General features: G+C 36.5%; 2 protein-coding genes across 2 annotated transcripts in view; one reads left to right on the plus strand and one right to left on the minus strand.

Annotated features, from left to right (window-relative positions):
* Positions 1-14,160, plus strand: part of CPOX (coproporphyrinogen oxidase) — a 66,977-nt gene that overhangs the window by 46,634 nt on the left and 6,183 nt on the right. The window lies entirely within an intron of this gene.
* On the minus strand, positions 9,285-12,213 carry GPR15 (G protein-coupled receptor 15). The gene has a single exon (XM_082624473.1). The coding sequence runs from the start codon at positions 12,101-12,103 to the stop codon at positions 11,027-11,029; it is 1,077 nt and encodes a 358-aa protein (XP_082480599.1). The 5' UTR covers positions 12,104-12,213; the 3' UTR covers positions 9,285-11,026.

The following is a 14,160-nucleotide window of genomic DNA, read 5'->3' on the forward strand; positions in this document are numbered from 1 at the left end:
TTCTCCTAGTCTTCACATGCCTGTTCTAACTCTCCCTGAGAAGCCTTCCCAACAGCTTAGGTTCTCAGCTGGCTAGTCATTTTAGATATAAAAAAACCACAAGGAAGGAACTTTTTTCCTAAAATAAATGGAAAATCAGCAACAATGATGATGCTATCTCCCATTCCCTTACTTGTACCTCTGCCAACCCCACCCCTGCCCCAAAACAGAGTTGATTTTTCCAGAGGGCAGTGTTGTAGGCACCACAATTATAGACAAGTGGGAAAAATATTATATCTATTTCTTATTTTTTCTACATAGAGAAATAAATAAAATATGATATTTTGATGTTTGATGGAGCATTTTAAACATTTGCAGATCTGTATTTGTAGATTTTTCTGCACTTTAAGTCATCAAAAATGTCAAAGCCAAGAAAGGCTTTGACTTTCAAAGAGAGAATTTCTTGCCTATAGCTGGTGCTTTCTCCTATCTTCAGAGCAAAGCTGTGGTTTGGTAGATCCTTAAGTCCATCCCTCCCTCTTTATATATAATTTCTGATAGAGTTACAGGTATACACACACAGCTGTGTTAATTAACCCAGCTGAAAAACTTTACTTACAGAGACTTCTAAGGAAAGACATAGAGTCACAGGGATAAGGACTGATTGTCTTATCTCTTTAAAGGTATTTTCTGTTATAGCACTAGCCAGCACTAAATAATAAATGCCTTATAATGCTTTGAATAAAAATAGTTCTCAAACATAATTGATAAAACTTGCTGCCCAAGAGCTAAAATAAATTTATTATTTAATAAATTAAAATAATTTATTTAAAGAGTAAACGAGGATGCTGCTTTTTTGGGTCTGCATGTTTAGGTATGTATATATTATGCCTAATTTATAGAGTTATATGTAGTTTATATAACATATATATACTTCAACAACAACTTGATAAATTTTAAGTCCTCACAATTAACTTACTTTAAATTAGTTAAAATATATATTTGTGTTTATGCATATAGGATTAATAAAGAATATAAAACCAAAACAGACATTACTGTGTGACCAACCTCAACAACTCCATGGAAAACAGTGTTATTTAACAGGTTAGAAACTGAGGCAGAGAATGTCAGTAACTTGTGCTTTGTTATGGTTTCCAACTCAAATTTTTCTGATTCTAAAGCCTTTATTGTTTCCCACTACATCACATTATAGTTTTGTAGTTATGCCATTATTTTAAGGCATTCTTCCTTTAAATTTTCCAGGGAAGTGGGAGAAAGGTGCAAATAAACTCTAATAATAGCTACAATATTACTCATCATTATAGTACTGAGAACTATTACCTATTACCTAAGGTGTCATTCAGGACTTTTCTTAAGCCAGCTAATCAAGATACTTCTCAGAGGCACCCTTTTATAATTCTCTGCTTTATATATGACTTTAGCAGTATGAAAACGTATAAAATGCTTGTTATTCCACTGTGTAGAATGCTGCATTTTGACATGTCTGAAGGAAAGCATTTCCCAAAAGAATTCTTGAACCCTCAGAAAATTTATATTCTCTCAGAGAAAAAAATTTTTTTTCTTCACGTGTTAGTTCCAGTTTGCAGAGAAGCAGCCCTCATGACAAGAGTAGGCAAGAGATTTACTGGGAGATGGAAGTAGAGAAGGTGGGGAGAGACCCTAGGACTGAGATGGAGGTTTGACCCCTATGGGAAAAGAGATGGAAGGAAGGTGGACTGGATTAAATTAAATGTGATAATACATGTTAACCACTTAAAAGTTCCTTGGTACCAAATGAATACTCAGTAAACAGATTTCATTCTTAATCTCCATTTTTTTTTTTTTTTTTTTTTTTTTTTTGCGGTATGCGGGCCTCTCACTGTTGTGGCCTCCCCCGTTGCGGAGCACAGGCTCCGGATGCACAGGCCCAGCGGCCATGGCTCACGGGCCCAGCCGCTCCGCGGCATATGGGATCCTCCCAGACCGGGGCACGAACCCGTGTCCCCTGCATCGGCAGGCGGACTCTCAACCACTGCGCCACCAGGGAGGCCCTTAATCTCCATTTTTAAAAAGTCATTGCAATGAGAATTATAGATATTTATTACAAGTCATCTTCCCTGTGCATTTTTCTTGCTAATAGAGCCGTACCGTTACAGTGGAAAACTGACATCAGGCCAGTGGTTCTCCTTCCCTGAGAGCTTCGTAAACAATTTTTAGATGTCTTCAATACTAGAAAACTTTCTAGGTAAATCTGAGTGAAAGAGAAAAATGTTAAAAGTCAACATTCATCCTTTTAAGACTGCTCAAATAGAAAGTTCATTACTTTAGAAAATTTTCACTTGGAAATATTTGCACTTTTCCAGAAATATCATATTATTTTCAAATGTTTTAGAAGAGAGCATTTGGAATAAGTTGGTAAGTCCCAATTTATTCCAAACGCTATCATTCTATTGAACAAATTCTAATTTGCACTTAATTGAAAAGTTTAAATATTTAAAAATAACATAAAAACTGCATCTATGTACTCAAACTAGGCTGACATTTGACTTAATGGGCAAGTCAATTTAGTAGAAGTAAATTGAAATCTTTGAACTAAACAATGACTTGCTGCATTTGATATGAGAACAAATATGATTTGGTTGAGATTTAATTTGATAAGACTTTGTCCAAAGTTAAATCATCCCAAAGTTACGGATATGAAATTTAAAATTGAATATGACATTTAAAAAAATCCCTATTTTGCCTTTAGAGGAAGAGGCAAAGTTGTACTGAAATATTAATATGTGTTTTATGCCACATGTGACATTTATTCCAGCACTCTTTATTTTAAAGTTTAAAAAAGAAATACATATTCATTACAGGAAATGTATTCATAAAAATGTAAAGAAAAATAAATTAAAATGAAAAAGTGAATTTGTCCTTGTTTCTACTGTCTAAAAAAACCATTGTTAACATTTTAATATACTCCCTAAATAAAGTGAGCTGAGGTAATTATTCTTTGCTGTTAAAAAATAAATGTTTTAATACTCGAGTACCATGCTCTCTTATTCTTAAATATTATGTTTCCTTTTCTCCTTGATTGTGGGCCAGTAATTTTTAACCTTATTATCATTTTACTGCCTAACATTCTTAACTCCGCCTCCTAAAAATGCTGGATGGTAAATATTACTTCTTATTTAATGTAAATTTCAATCAAGTTTTTACCTTATGTTTGGGGCAGTTTATACTGTTCCTAATTTGAGAAACTCCTGTGCTTCTCAAAACTACATTTGGGAGTACCTACTAAAATTAGGAAGTCATTTATACAAACATGTGGTCTGAAAAGTGTAAACAAAGTTCCTGAAAGACAGGAGAACTGGCTACTGAATGTTTTCTGCACAGAGACCAGTGCAGCTTCTTGGCGTAACAAATAACACTTAATAAGAAAGATGGTGAAACTTTAAACCTCTGGACCGGTTTAGGCTGCATTGCCCACAGACACACAGTCTATAGTATGAGCTTTGGCATTAGATTTACTTTTTCTTCTTGCTGTGGGTATATTCTAAGAAATCAGGAACTAGAAAAAATTTCAGGGATAAAGAAAATGAGACCATGATTCTTACTTAGTACGTATATGCTCTTGAAAAAAAATATTTTCCTGTGAGAGCCACTGTCATAAGTGCTACTATCCTTTAATGTGGGGTTGGGTGTGAGGGGGAGTAAAATAGATGACTGTCCATTTCTTACACGAGCACATATTTGTTTTTCTAGATAAGGATTTTAGTGACTATTGGATGGAATATGCCATTTTGGATAGGTCACAATTAAGAGATCATGGTAAACATGTTACAAGAAAATGTTTTTCTTTTAAAAAGAAAAGTATTTTTAATAAAATGGGCTTCCTCACCCCTCAAGCAATGTTAGTCATGAATAGGCAAAGGGTTTGGTGATTTGAGATATTTGCATTGGAAAAAATAAGAAATACAGTTTGAATTTGAGAAATTATTATATAGAGAGAATAAACTAAACCAAGAGAAGGTTGTGATGTTGAGTCTGTTAAAGAGCCTGGGAATCAGAGAAAAAAAATATGATGATGTGGAAAAAGCATGAGCTTTGGAATTGCATAGACAATTCTAAATGGGTTTAATTGAAATCAGGTTTCATTTTTGGTTCAGTCCATTAAGAATTATGTGAAATTTGATTTCTTTGAATTCTATTTTCTCCATCTCTAAAATGGAGTTATTTCTCAACTATTACTTATCAAGCTCTTACTATGTACCAGTCACTTTTGCAAACAATGCTGCAGTAAAAATGCATGTATGTATATCTTTGCACTTGGCCATAATTACATTCCAGGGTAAAATCCTAGAAGTGGATTTCTTTTCAAAGATGTTTCTAAATATCCTCTAGAAAGCTTAACCAAATTATTCTCAATCAATAGTCCAAGAAGTCTTGCCCACACAGCACACCTCTTATCCTGCTCAGCTTCAGTATTTAATGTTTGAATCTTTGCCAATTTAATAGATAAAATTATATATATATATATATATATATATATTTTTTTTTTTTTTTTTTTTTTTTTGTGGTACGCGGGCCTCTCACTGTTGTGGCCTCTCCCGTTGCGGAGCACAGGCTCCGGACATGCAGGCTCAGCGGCCATGACTCACGGGCCTAGCCGCTCTGTGGCATGTGGGATCTTCCCGGACCGGGGCATGAACTCGTGTCCCCTGCATCGGCAGGCGGACTCTCAACCACTGTGCCACCAGGGAAGCCCAATATTTTTAAATTTTAATTTGGCCATCTTTGATTATTTATTTTGCTAAATATTTTCACAAATTTACTGTCAGTATTTTTTCTATGTTTGAATTATATAAGTGAAGTTACTGTAATTTGAAATCCTAAAGACTGTGTAAATTATGCAGTTCTGCATTGACTTTTTTTCAATTCTTTACTAATTTTAACCTATTTTATATTAATGCATACAAGTCAAGTTTGCATTGCATTACCTTCAAATCCTCTGAATCTGTTTTTGTGTGTGTGTGTGTGTGTTTTTTTTTTTTTTTTTTTTTTTGCTTTAAACATGAAACCACGGGCAAGTTTCGTTTCTCGTTTACCACCTCTCCACCTGAGTTGTCAGTTTTGCTTTTGGTCTAAACTGAGGGTAAGCAAGAGGGCATCTCATTAAATCACAGTCTTTGGGCAGGGTTAGAGTAATCTACTTTGCATATCCTTTTTAGTTGTTTGAAAATAAATTTAAACCTGATACTGTTCAGTTGTGTTCTTATGTTTAAAACACACTTTTACACCCAAAAATCTTTAAGGGCAATAAAAGTATTTTCATTTGGGGATGCCAGTGTTGGGGGTGCACATTGTACATTTCTTTAAAGAAATGCGATGATATTTAGGAAATAACCCTATCAAAATGGTAGCTACATGAAGTGACTTGTGTATGGACAAAGATGGGCTTTTCCCTGAACATTGGAAAAGATCAAAGAAAGTGATTTGACTTGTTCTTGGGGGCAGTACTTCATTCTTTGATTCAAAAATAACTCGGGGCTTGTAAATTCCATGAGGAAACAAATTCTACTTCTACCTCTTTAAATCCTCCAGAGTCTAATAGTGCCGTATATATAGTAGTTGCTTGTAGGAATGGGCTACTTGTTCAATTTTAATAGGATATTCTCATCCATTTATGTTTTTTTTTTTTTAATGTTGGGGGTAGAAGTTTAATTAATATATTTATTTTTGCTGTGTTGGGTCTTCATTTCTGTGCGAGGGCTTTCTCTAGATGTGGCAAGCGGGGGCCACTCTTCATCGCGGTGCGCGGGCCTCTCACTATCGCGGCCTCTCTTGTTGCGGAGCACAGGCTCCAGACGCGCAGGCTCAGTGGTCGTGGCTCACGGGCGTAGCTGCTCCGCGGCATGTGGGATCCTCCCAGACCAGGGCTCGAACCTGTGTCCCCTGCATTAGCAGGCAGATTCTCAACCACTGCGCCACCAGGGAAGCCCCATTTATGTTTTTATTGTAATTGTTGATATGTTTATTTTTATATATGCCATTTTATTTTGTATTTTCTATTTACTATGTTTTTTCTTTGCTTTATTTTCTCCCTTATTGCATTCTATCAAGTACTTTAAACTGAATATTAGCAACAAGAGTCAATAGATGCTTATCAGCTGTGTTGGTACATTGTGTTTGTGTGTGTGAGACAGAGAAAGAGAGAGACAGAGATGGAGATGCGGGGTCGAGGAGAGGGGAGAGAGAGAGAGAGAGAGAGAGAAGTTTTGTGAGTAAGTGAGTGCAATACGCCTGCTTCAGAATCCAGTTATAATAAGGAACCCCTCAGTCATAATAACAAATTTGTGGCTGACATAGTGCATTGTGTACAACAGACACTTTGCATTCACAGTTTGATGGTTGACATATTGAATATTTTCAAGGAACTCCACTGGTCTAGGCATAAGAGTCACAAGATTAAACCATTGATCTATGATGGGATGAGTAATGACTGACTTAACTAGCGGGTCAGGCCAAACACCTAGGGTTGACATCTCAATTCTGTTTTATTGTCTACACATCATGCAGTGTCTCTGAGGAGGTTAAACTTTACGAAATTCGTATGGAGTAAATTATATGCTACACTGGAATTTGCAGATTTAAGAATCTGTGAAAGTTTTACAGTAGACAGTTTTTACATATGTCTATAAGGAAAAGAGCAAAGTTGCTTGCTGAAATTTTCTGCCACAGAAAAGTTTTTAAAAATTAAAAATAGTCTTTAGCCACACATAAGTTTTGATGCATAAAATTTTATTTGATTTAAGAACATCACACGAATACCTATGTCTTCTGCAAATATAAAGTATTCTAGCAAGAAGAACTTTTTATATTTCATTTTGAACTAATAGTCGTAAGGAAATGAAATCTTGCTAATCAGAATTGATAGAGGCTAGCACATAAAAATTCTAAATTTCCCATCAGTGTTGACAAACACAAAGTACTCATAGATGAAGCCTAACTCTTGTTAATATGGGAGTGATAGTAAACTAGCTAATTATTAAATCTTCTTAATTAGAAAATGAGAAAATCACTGAATAATATCGGATTGATGATACCCTTTACTCAGTCTGCAGAGCATTATAAAAATTATATGAACATTGTATCATATATCCTTTAAATGGGCCACTTGCCTAAATTAGCCACAATTCAGCTTAACCACATGTGGCCAACCCAGAAACAGTTCCACTGTAATTTTAAAGTGCCTTTGGATCTTAGAAATTTGGTACTCATATACGTAAGCCAAGAATTTTTTAGTTTAATAATGTCTGCCAACTAACAGAGTACCTCCTTCCACTTTTAGGTTAATAAATGGACATTTCAAGTGAGTTTACATTTGATTTAACTTATCATAAGAACTTTCACTTTATTAACAGTTTGGCACATTGGATATTTAAAGTGGTTTTTTTTTGGTTTGTTTGTTTATTTGTTTTAATGCTGTAGGTTAATCTTAGGATGAAATTCCCACTTATCAAATACATTTAGAAAATGTAGCTTTATTAAGAAAATGACAAAGATAACAAGAGACAAGAGGAGCTAATCCTAAGGTGGATTTTTGCATCTTAAAGTCAAGTTGCTGGAACTATTTTTCCCTGTACACTGATATGTAAAGTCTTGTCATAACTGCTTATTCATAGAATTGATAAAAGCAAAGAATGTTGACTGAGAGAAAAGAACTTAAAAAAAGAAAAGACATTTGCAAGGGATAAATCCAACTCACAAGCTCTGTGGGAAGCAAAACCCACTACCCATTTCTGGTAGTTAGCATTATGTTCCTGCTTTTTCTCTGGACAGCACTGCTCTCATGGGGCTGGAGGCATCATCTTGCTAGCAGACCACACCAGGGGCTCTTTTAGAAATAAATTTTTAATTCCTTTATTATCGTTTGACTTTTGTGAATGAGCCCTGCAGGAAAACTGAGGCTCACTGTTCTCTGTGGCATGCACATTTGACAAGTCATTTCTCACTTCTGAGATCTCTTGGGGGAATAGAGAATGATTTGAGGAGTCAAGATGAATCAGAGGAAGATTTCTTTTACTCAGCTTCCCATCATACTGTGCATTTCTGTGTCTATTTTAAAATTAACTCATGACCCCTAGTAATCGTCCCCTCTCAGTCACGCACATAGCTTCCTTTAAGACTGTTCTTAGTGTTCTCATTCAGAGGTGATTTTGACTCGTTAGAGTGGATGAATTGTGGGGCTCCCAGGAATATCAGGTTAGTTTTCTTCTTTCCATATGGCCCAAATGGACTAAATGTGTGTTTGTGACTCTGTTCCTTAATTTTAAAATTAATTATAAGTTATCACCCAGGCTTTAGTGGAGAGCTTTTCTGTGGTAAGTTCTCATAGTAACATAACACTAATCACATTTTGAATTTTTTTCTATCAGAGTTATGCTATCTGTAAAATTATGCCTATTTTTCCTTTCATCACTTGTACCTTATGAATATAAAATATGCTATTTTTATAGATCTTCATAAGGCACACAAGTAGCATATCTACTTAAAGTATTAAAAAGTACAACAGTATATTTTTCTTCCATGTTAAAATGAAAAAATGAAAGGGGTGAAACAGAAGTAGGATAGATTCTAATATTTGTTAAATGAGAATGATTAAGTGTCATTTGATAATCTAGTTTGGAAACTTTTATGTAACATTCAATAATTAATGATAGAAACAGAATTGTTTTATATAACTTTTTATTCAATATTTAAAAAAAACCTTTAACTTATATTTATTAGTCTTACAATATCCTTGAGGATTCTATAGACATAGATATTACCAATGACATCTAGGTATGAAAGATTAAAACGACTTGTTCAATGTCCCAACATTGAGGGTGAAGCTAAACCAAATAACGTAGGTTTTCTCATTTTCTCACAAATACCTTAGCTGATTGACTGGGCTATTTTTTAAAGGTAGCGTTTCTCAAAGGCACTGATTTTGTGATTAGTTACAGTGCTTTTGTTGATTTGTCTTAAAAAAGTGAATGTCTTCTACTTTCTGTATTTTTGCTTTTATTTAACCTTTGGAGATCTATTTAATTATATTGAATTCACTTTTGAAGTTTTCCCAGAAACTTTATTTCTTATGATTTACACAGTCTTTTTTTTCTATATCTATGATAATTTATTAAAAGTCTCTTAGAATATCAGTATTAATTGATATGTTAATAGAAATTGATACAACATAGAAGAATACTTTTATAACAAAGTTATATTTTTATTTAATAAAAGTTTAAGAGAAAGTAATATATTTACCAATTTATAAAACCAAAAACTTCTGAATAGACTATAATATAAGAAGATGCACAATAATTGAGATTTCTCTTAATATAAACGATACATAGGATGAACTTGAATTACCTAGTCTCTGAAAAGATTCTAAGCTTTCTCTGATTTTCAAATCTAATATTTAAAAATAAAGCAATAATTCATTTGTGTAAACAGTGGGAGTAAAAACATAACCTACTTTATCTTGAACCAAAAGATATATTACAATAGTATGTTTGCTGCTGCAAAGCCTTTTGTGGTTGCTGCTAATTACATTTTCCACTTCAAATTCTTTAAAAGGAATATAGGTACAAATTGACTCAGTAAATATTTATCAGGTAAGGAAGTCCAGAAGGTCTCTGAGTTTCAAAAAATGTATGTAAGGGGCTTCCCTGGTGGCGCACTGGTTGGGAGTCTGCCTGCCGATGCAGGGGACACAGGTTCGTGCCCCGGTCCGGGAAAATCCCACATGCCGCGGAGCGGCTGGGCCCGTGAGCCATGGCCGCTGGGCCTGCGTGTCCGGAGCCTGTGTTCCGCGACGGGAGAGACCACAACAGTGAGAGGCCTGCGTACCACACACACACGCGCGCACACACACACACACACACACACACACAAATGTATGTAAAATACCAATAACATCTTTGTTATGGATTTTTCCCTTCAGCTGAACACAGAGCATCCTGTCTTCCTATGTTATTGGATCAAATCATGAAATTACATACACCAAGCGAATGATGCTACAGGGAATGTGTAGCACTAACACTTTAATTAAAATACAAAATGATAATCTGCACTAGGGTGTTGCTAAGCGTTTGATGACCTCTAATTACAGTAGTAGTCGCACTTTTATTTGATAACTAGATAACTAGGTAATTAAAAACATATAATTAAAACAAAGCCATATCCTAATTTATAAAGGCAGTGGAAACAAAGAGCACAGTAAAACCCCATTGAAAAGTAGTTACTACATCATTATAATAAGATACATTTTAACCGACATATCTTATAAGGAAAATAAAAGTCAAACCTTGTCCTATGCTTTCTTGTTAAAATACTCTTGAAGACCAAATGGTAAAGTAAGTCCCAAATCACAAACACAATACAAAATGATTTCATCCCAGTGAGCTTTCGCCAGTCCAAAGTTACTGTGAATGGTATAGGGTGAAAGACAATGTTGGAAGATGGCATAGAATTACCATATAAAGTTTTAAAGATTAAGGCCAGAACCTCACTTCATTACTCAGGAATAATTAATTACTGAGCACAGGTATATTACATTTTTTACTACCTGCATTGTCACCACATTTCTCACCAGATACAAGTGGGCAGAATCCTTTAAATGTTGTCCACTTTGGAGCCCAGTATGAAGGGTCGTGTGGATCTAGGTTCCTGAGAGAGGAAAAAGCTTGAATGTTCATTAACAACCATGAAGGAAGGAACTGGCCCAAGCAGGAGCCTTTATCTTAGAGTTCACAGACATAAGAGTTGTATTTTGCCTGGTGAACTTGATTGGCAAGGGTCAAATAAGGCCACTCAGCTAAGAAAAAAACCAAAGCAAAACAGCATACGGCCTAATTACATCCACGAACAGAGACTTTCTAGATGTCTCTTTAAAAATGAACACTTCCTTGTATTCATGAAGCAATATTACCACTAGCAATACTTTTCTTCTTTCCTTGTCTCAGACACAAATGAACCCTCCGATCCACCAACGGAGCTTGAAATGTCACTGTCCCTTTCAGAGTGACACAGACCTCTTCCTCCTTCTGGCAAACTCCTCCGCCTGAATGAAGTCGGAGAGAGCCTTAGTGAGGTCTGAGGTCTCGGTGCTGCTGCCAAAGTCATGCCTCTTCAGACAAGGGTACAAGCAGTGCAGGACGGCCCGGCGGATGTAGCTGTCAAAGGTGTAGTAAATGAAAGGGCTGATGCAACCGTTGGCAAAGGCCAAGGGCCCACTCACCTCCATGCCCCGCTGGAGAAAAGCTGAAGGAAAGTAGAGTTCTTGCTGCAGCCCAGAGACAATAGCCAGGAGCTTGAAAGTATTAAAGGGCAGCCAGGAGAAGACAAAGGCTGCCACGACGATAAAGATGACCTTTATGGATTTCCTCAGCTTTTTGTTGTGCTTTCCCGACTGCTGGTAGCGGACACACAGCTTCCTTGTGATACAACAGTAGCAGGTCACAATGCTCACCAAAGGGGCAAAAAATGTAAAAATTAAGGCCACCAGGCCCCAAGCCAGTTTAACTGGAGTGGCCCTCTTCTCCGCACAGTATGGCTTACCATCAATCAGGGTGAGCTCCCGGGACAGAAGAGTAGGCAACCCCAGGAGGCAGGAGATAAACCAGACACTGGCACAGACTCCATACGCACAGTCTCTATTTCTGAATTTCCTGGATACGGCTGGACACATGATGGCCAGGTAGCGGTCAACACTCATGCAGGTGAGCAAGAAGACATTGCAGTGCATGTTGACTGAGATCATGTAGGAGCTGCCTTTGCACAGGAAAGAGCCTGTCCTCCACAGTCCTAAAGATGCTTCTTTATCCACCCAGAGAGGCAACGTGATGATGAAGATGAAGTCAGAGGCAGCCAGGTTGATGATAAAAATGTCAATCAGTCTTCGGCCGCCCCTTTTGAAATGCAATGCACTCATGAGGATGACGTTCCCCAACGCTCCAGTCAGGAACACCACTGTGTAAAAGACCGGAAGGAAGACAGATGTATAAGGAACGTGAGAGTGGGTCTCTTCAATATCAGGATTTTGGCTTGTAACATAGAAATATTCCAAATAAACCGTGGTTGTTTCTGGGTCCATCACTGGGTCCAGCAGGTGCCAAATCTGGTAAATTCTCTTACCTAGGAAGTTTTTGTATGAATTTTAGAATTCTCAAGGCAGCCTCTTTTATACAGTGCCTGCCTCTTCTCCCTGCCCCACCCCCTTCCTTAAAAGATCTTGGGACACGCATAAAAACAGAGATTAAAAAATACAGTTTCTACCAATCCTCAGAAAGGGGCCACAAGTAACACCACCCTGATTGGTACTGGGTAGTTGTGGTTATGGTTTTCTTTATTTGCATTTGCCCAGGAAACTGAGGTGCTTTTTGACTTTTTTCTTCAAGATATTCAATTTGTTTCTTTAAATCTCCAGAGATTAGGAAATGAATTAACTTTTTCTCCTTACCTACTTTAAAGATATCTTTGCTTTTCTGACACTGAGAATCCTTTCGATCTAGCCTCCTGTTTCACATACAGCACACTGTTTTACTTTTAGAATTTCAAGGTGGTGATGTTGAAGATACTGTTTTCATTTACATCATTGGTGAAATGTGAAGAAAATAGTCTTCTATTGCATAAAGAGTAAATTGAAATTTCCCCAAATCATACCAGTCCACATCTATGGCAAACCTAATGATTCCAATTAGGGTACTAGTTTCTTCCCATTTATTTCGCTCTTTCGGTTCATGCATAATTGATCCTGTCTTGTTCAGTAAGTTTTAAAAAATACCCAAAATGCTGGGACCATGTCTTGTGCTTTTATCATTATTAAAAAAATTTTTTTCACTACAGTTAGCTCAGAACGTGCATGTAGTACGTGCTTTGGAAATGTTACTCATGATCCAGTATAATTTAGCAAGGATGAATTCATTGGGGTTTAACTGTGGGCATTGCTGTTATTTATGCAGCTTACAAACACAGGTTCAAAAGTCACAAACTGCTATTTTTCCGCTGTTACCTGTTATTATAATTCAACCAATTAAGTTCCCTTTTGTTAGAGTTAATATCCTTGAGCAGGAGGTTTTCTCCCTACTAACCCTCAAATAACTATCCTCCATCAGTCTCTAGATCCCCTCTGATCTTTTCTTCTTTATGCCTCACCTTGATAGCGGTGATTTTTTAGCTTTTGAGCTCTGACTTTTCAGTAAGTGCCTGCACACATCAATGAACTTCACTTTTGGAATTACTGACTTGGCAACACGCAGAACTATATTAGGTGACATTACAATGGAGTGGCCAGTATAGGCACTATAAAAGGAAGATTTTGGGTTCATTCAAAACACTTGAGAAACAGGCTGATATCAAAAAGATTTTATAATATTTTTCTCTCATCTGTTCCCTTTTATTTATTTGTATTTCACCATAGTAAAATACAGCAAATTCTGAAACTGACTCCTTTTATTTCAATTCTTTACTGGCCACAGTGGCTCAAGCCTCCTTCATACCCTTCTGTCCTTACTTTTCCTCCATCTCATTTCTTCATCAAAATTACAGTTTCAGGTTGATACTACTATTGCATAGATGAAAATATGATTGTTAAACATTTGAAGTCCTTTCTACTGAATTATTTCTCCCGTAATTAATATACTGAAAAGAATGATCCTGCCTGCCGTGCTCCTTCCTTCTGTCTTCTTCCTGATGTGTTCTATTGCCACCTCAGTCTCAGGCATTTAGTCTGGGTCAGGGGAGGATGAGGGCTACCCTGATCTGGGGCAGCCCCAGAAAGTCACTTGGGAGTTGATTTACGGGCCTGGGTCTACCTTCTTTTGTGTCCTAGGCTGCTCTGTGTTGTTCCTGGAGGGGATGTGGGAGGGTATATTCTTCACTAAGTATAGGCTGCAGAGGACATAAACTAGTTAACTTTTTGACATTTCTTGGATAGAAATCCTTCTCACTGGGTAAGCCTTAACTATTTAATAGAATATTTCATTTTGTCAAATAGTTTGAAGTAGGACAATGTTTACTTGAAAAGGACTGATGGGGTAAACACGGAAAATTTAAATATTTAAACACTGTATGTATGTGTGTGTGTGTGTGTGTGTGTGCATTAAAGAAGCAATTATATGTATATATTTTAAAATTTCTTTGTAACTGTAC

This window comes from Mesoplodon mirus (genome assembly GCF_964341445.2).
Source record: "Mesoplodon mirus genome assembly, chromosome: 6".
NCBI classification, from domain to species: Eukaryota; Metazoa; Chordata; class Mammalia; order Artiodactyla; family Ziphiidae; genus Mesoplodon; species Mesoplodon mirus.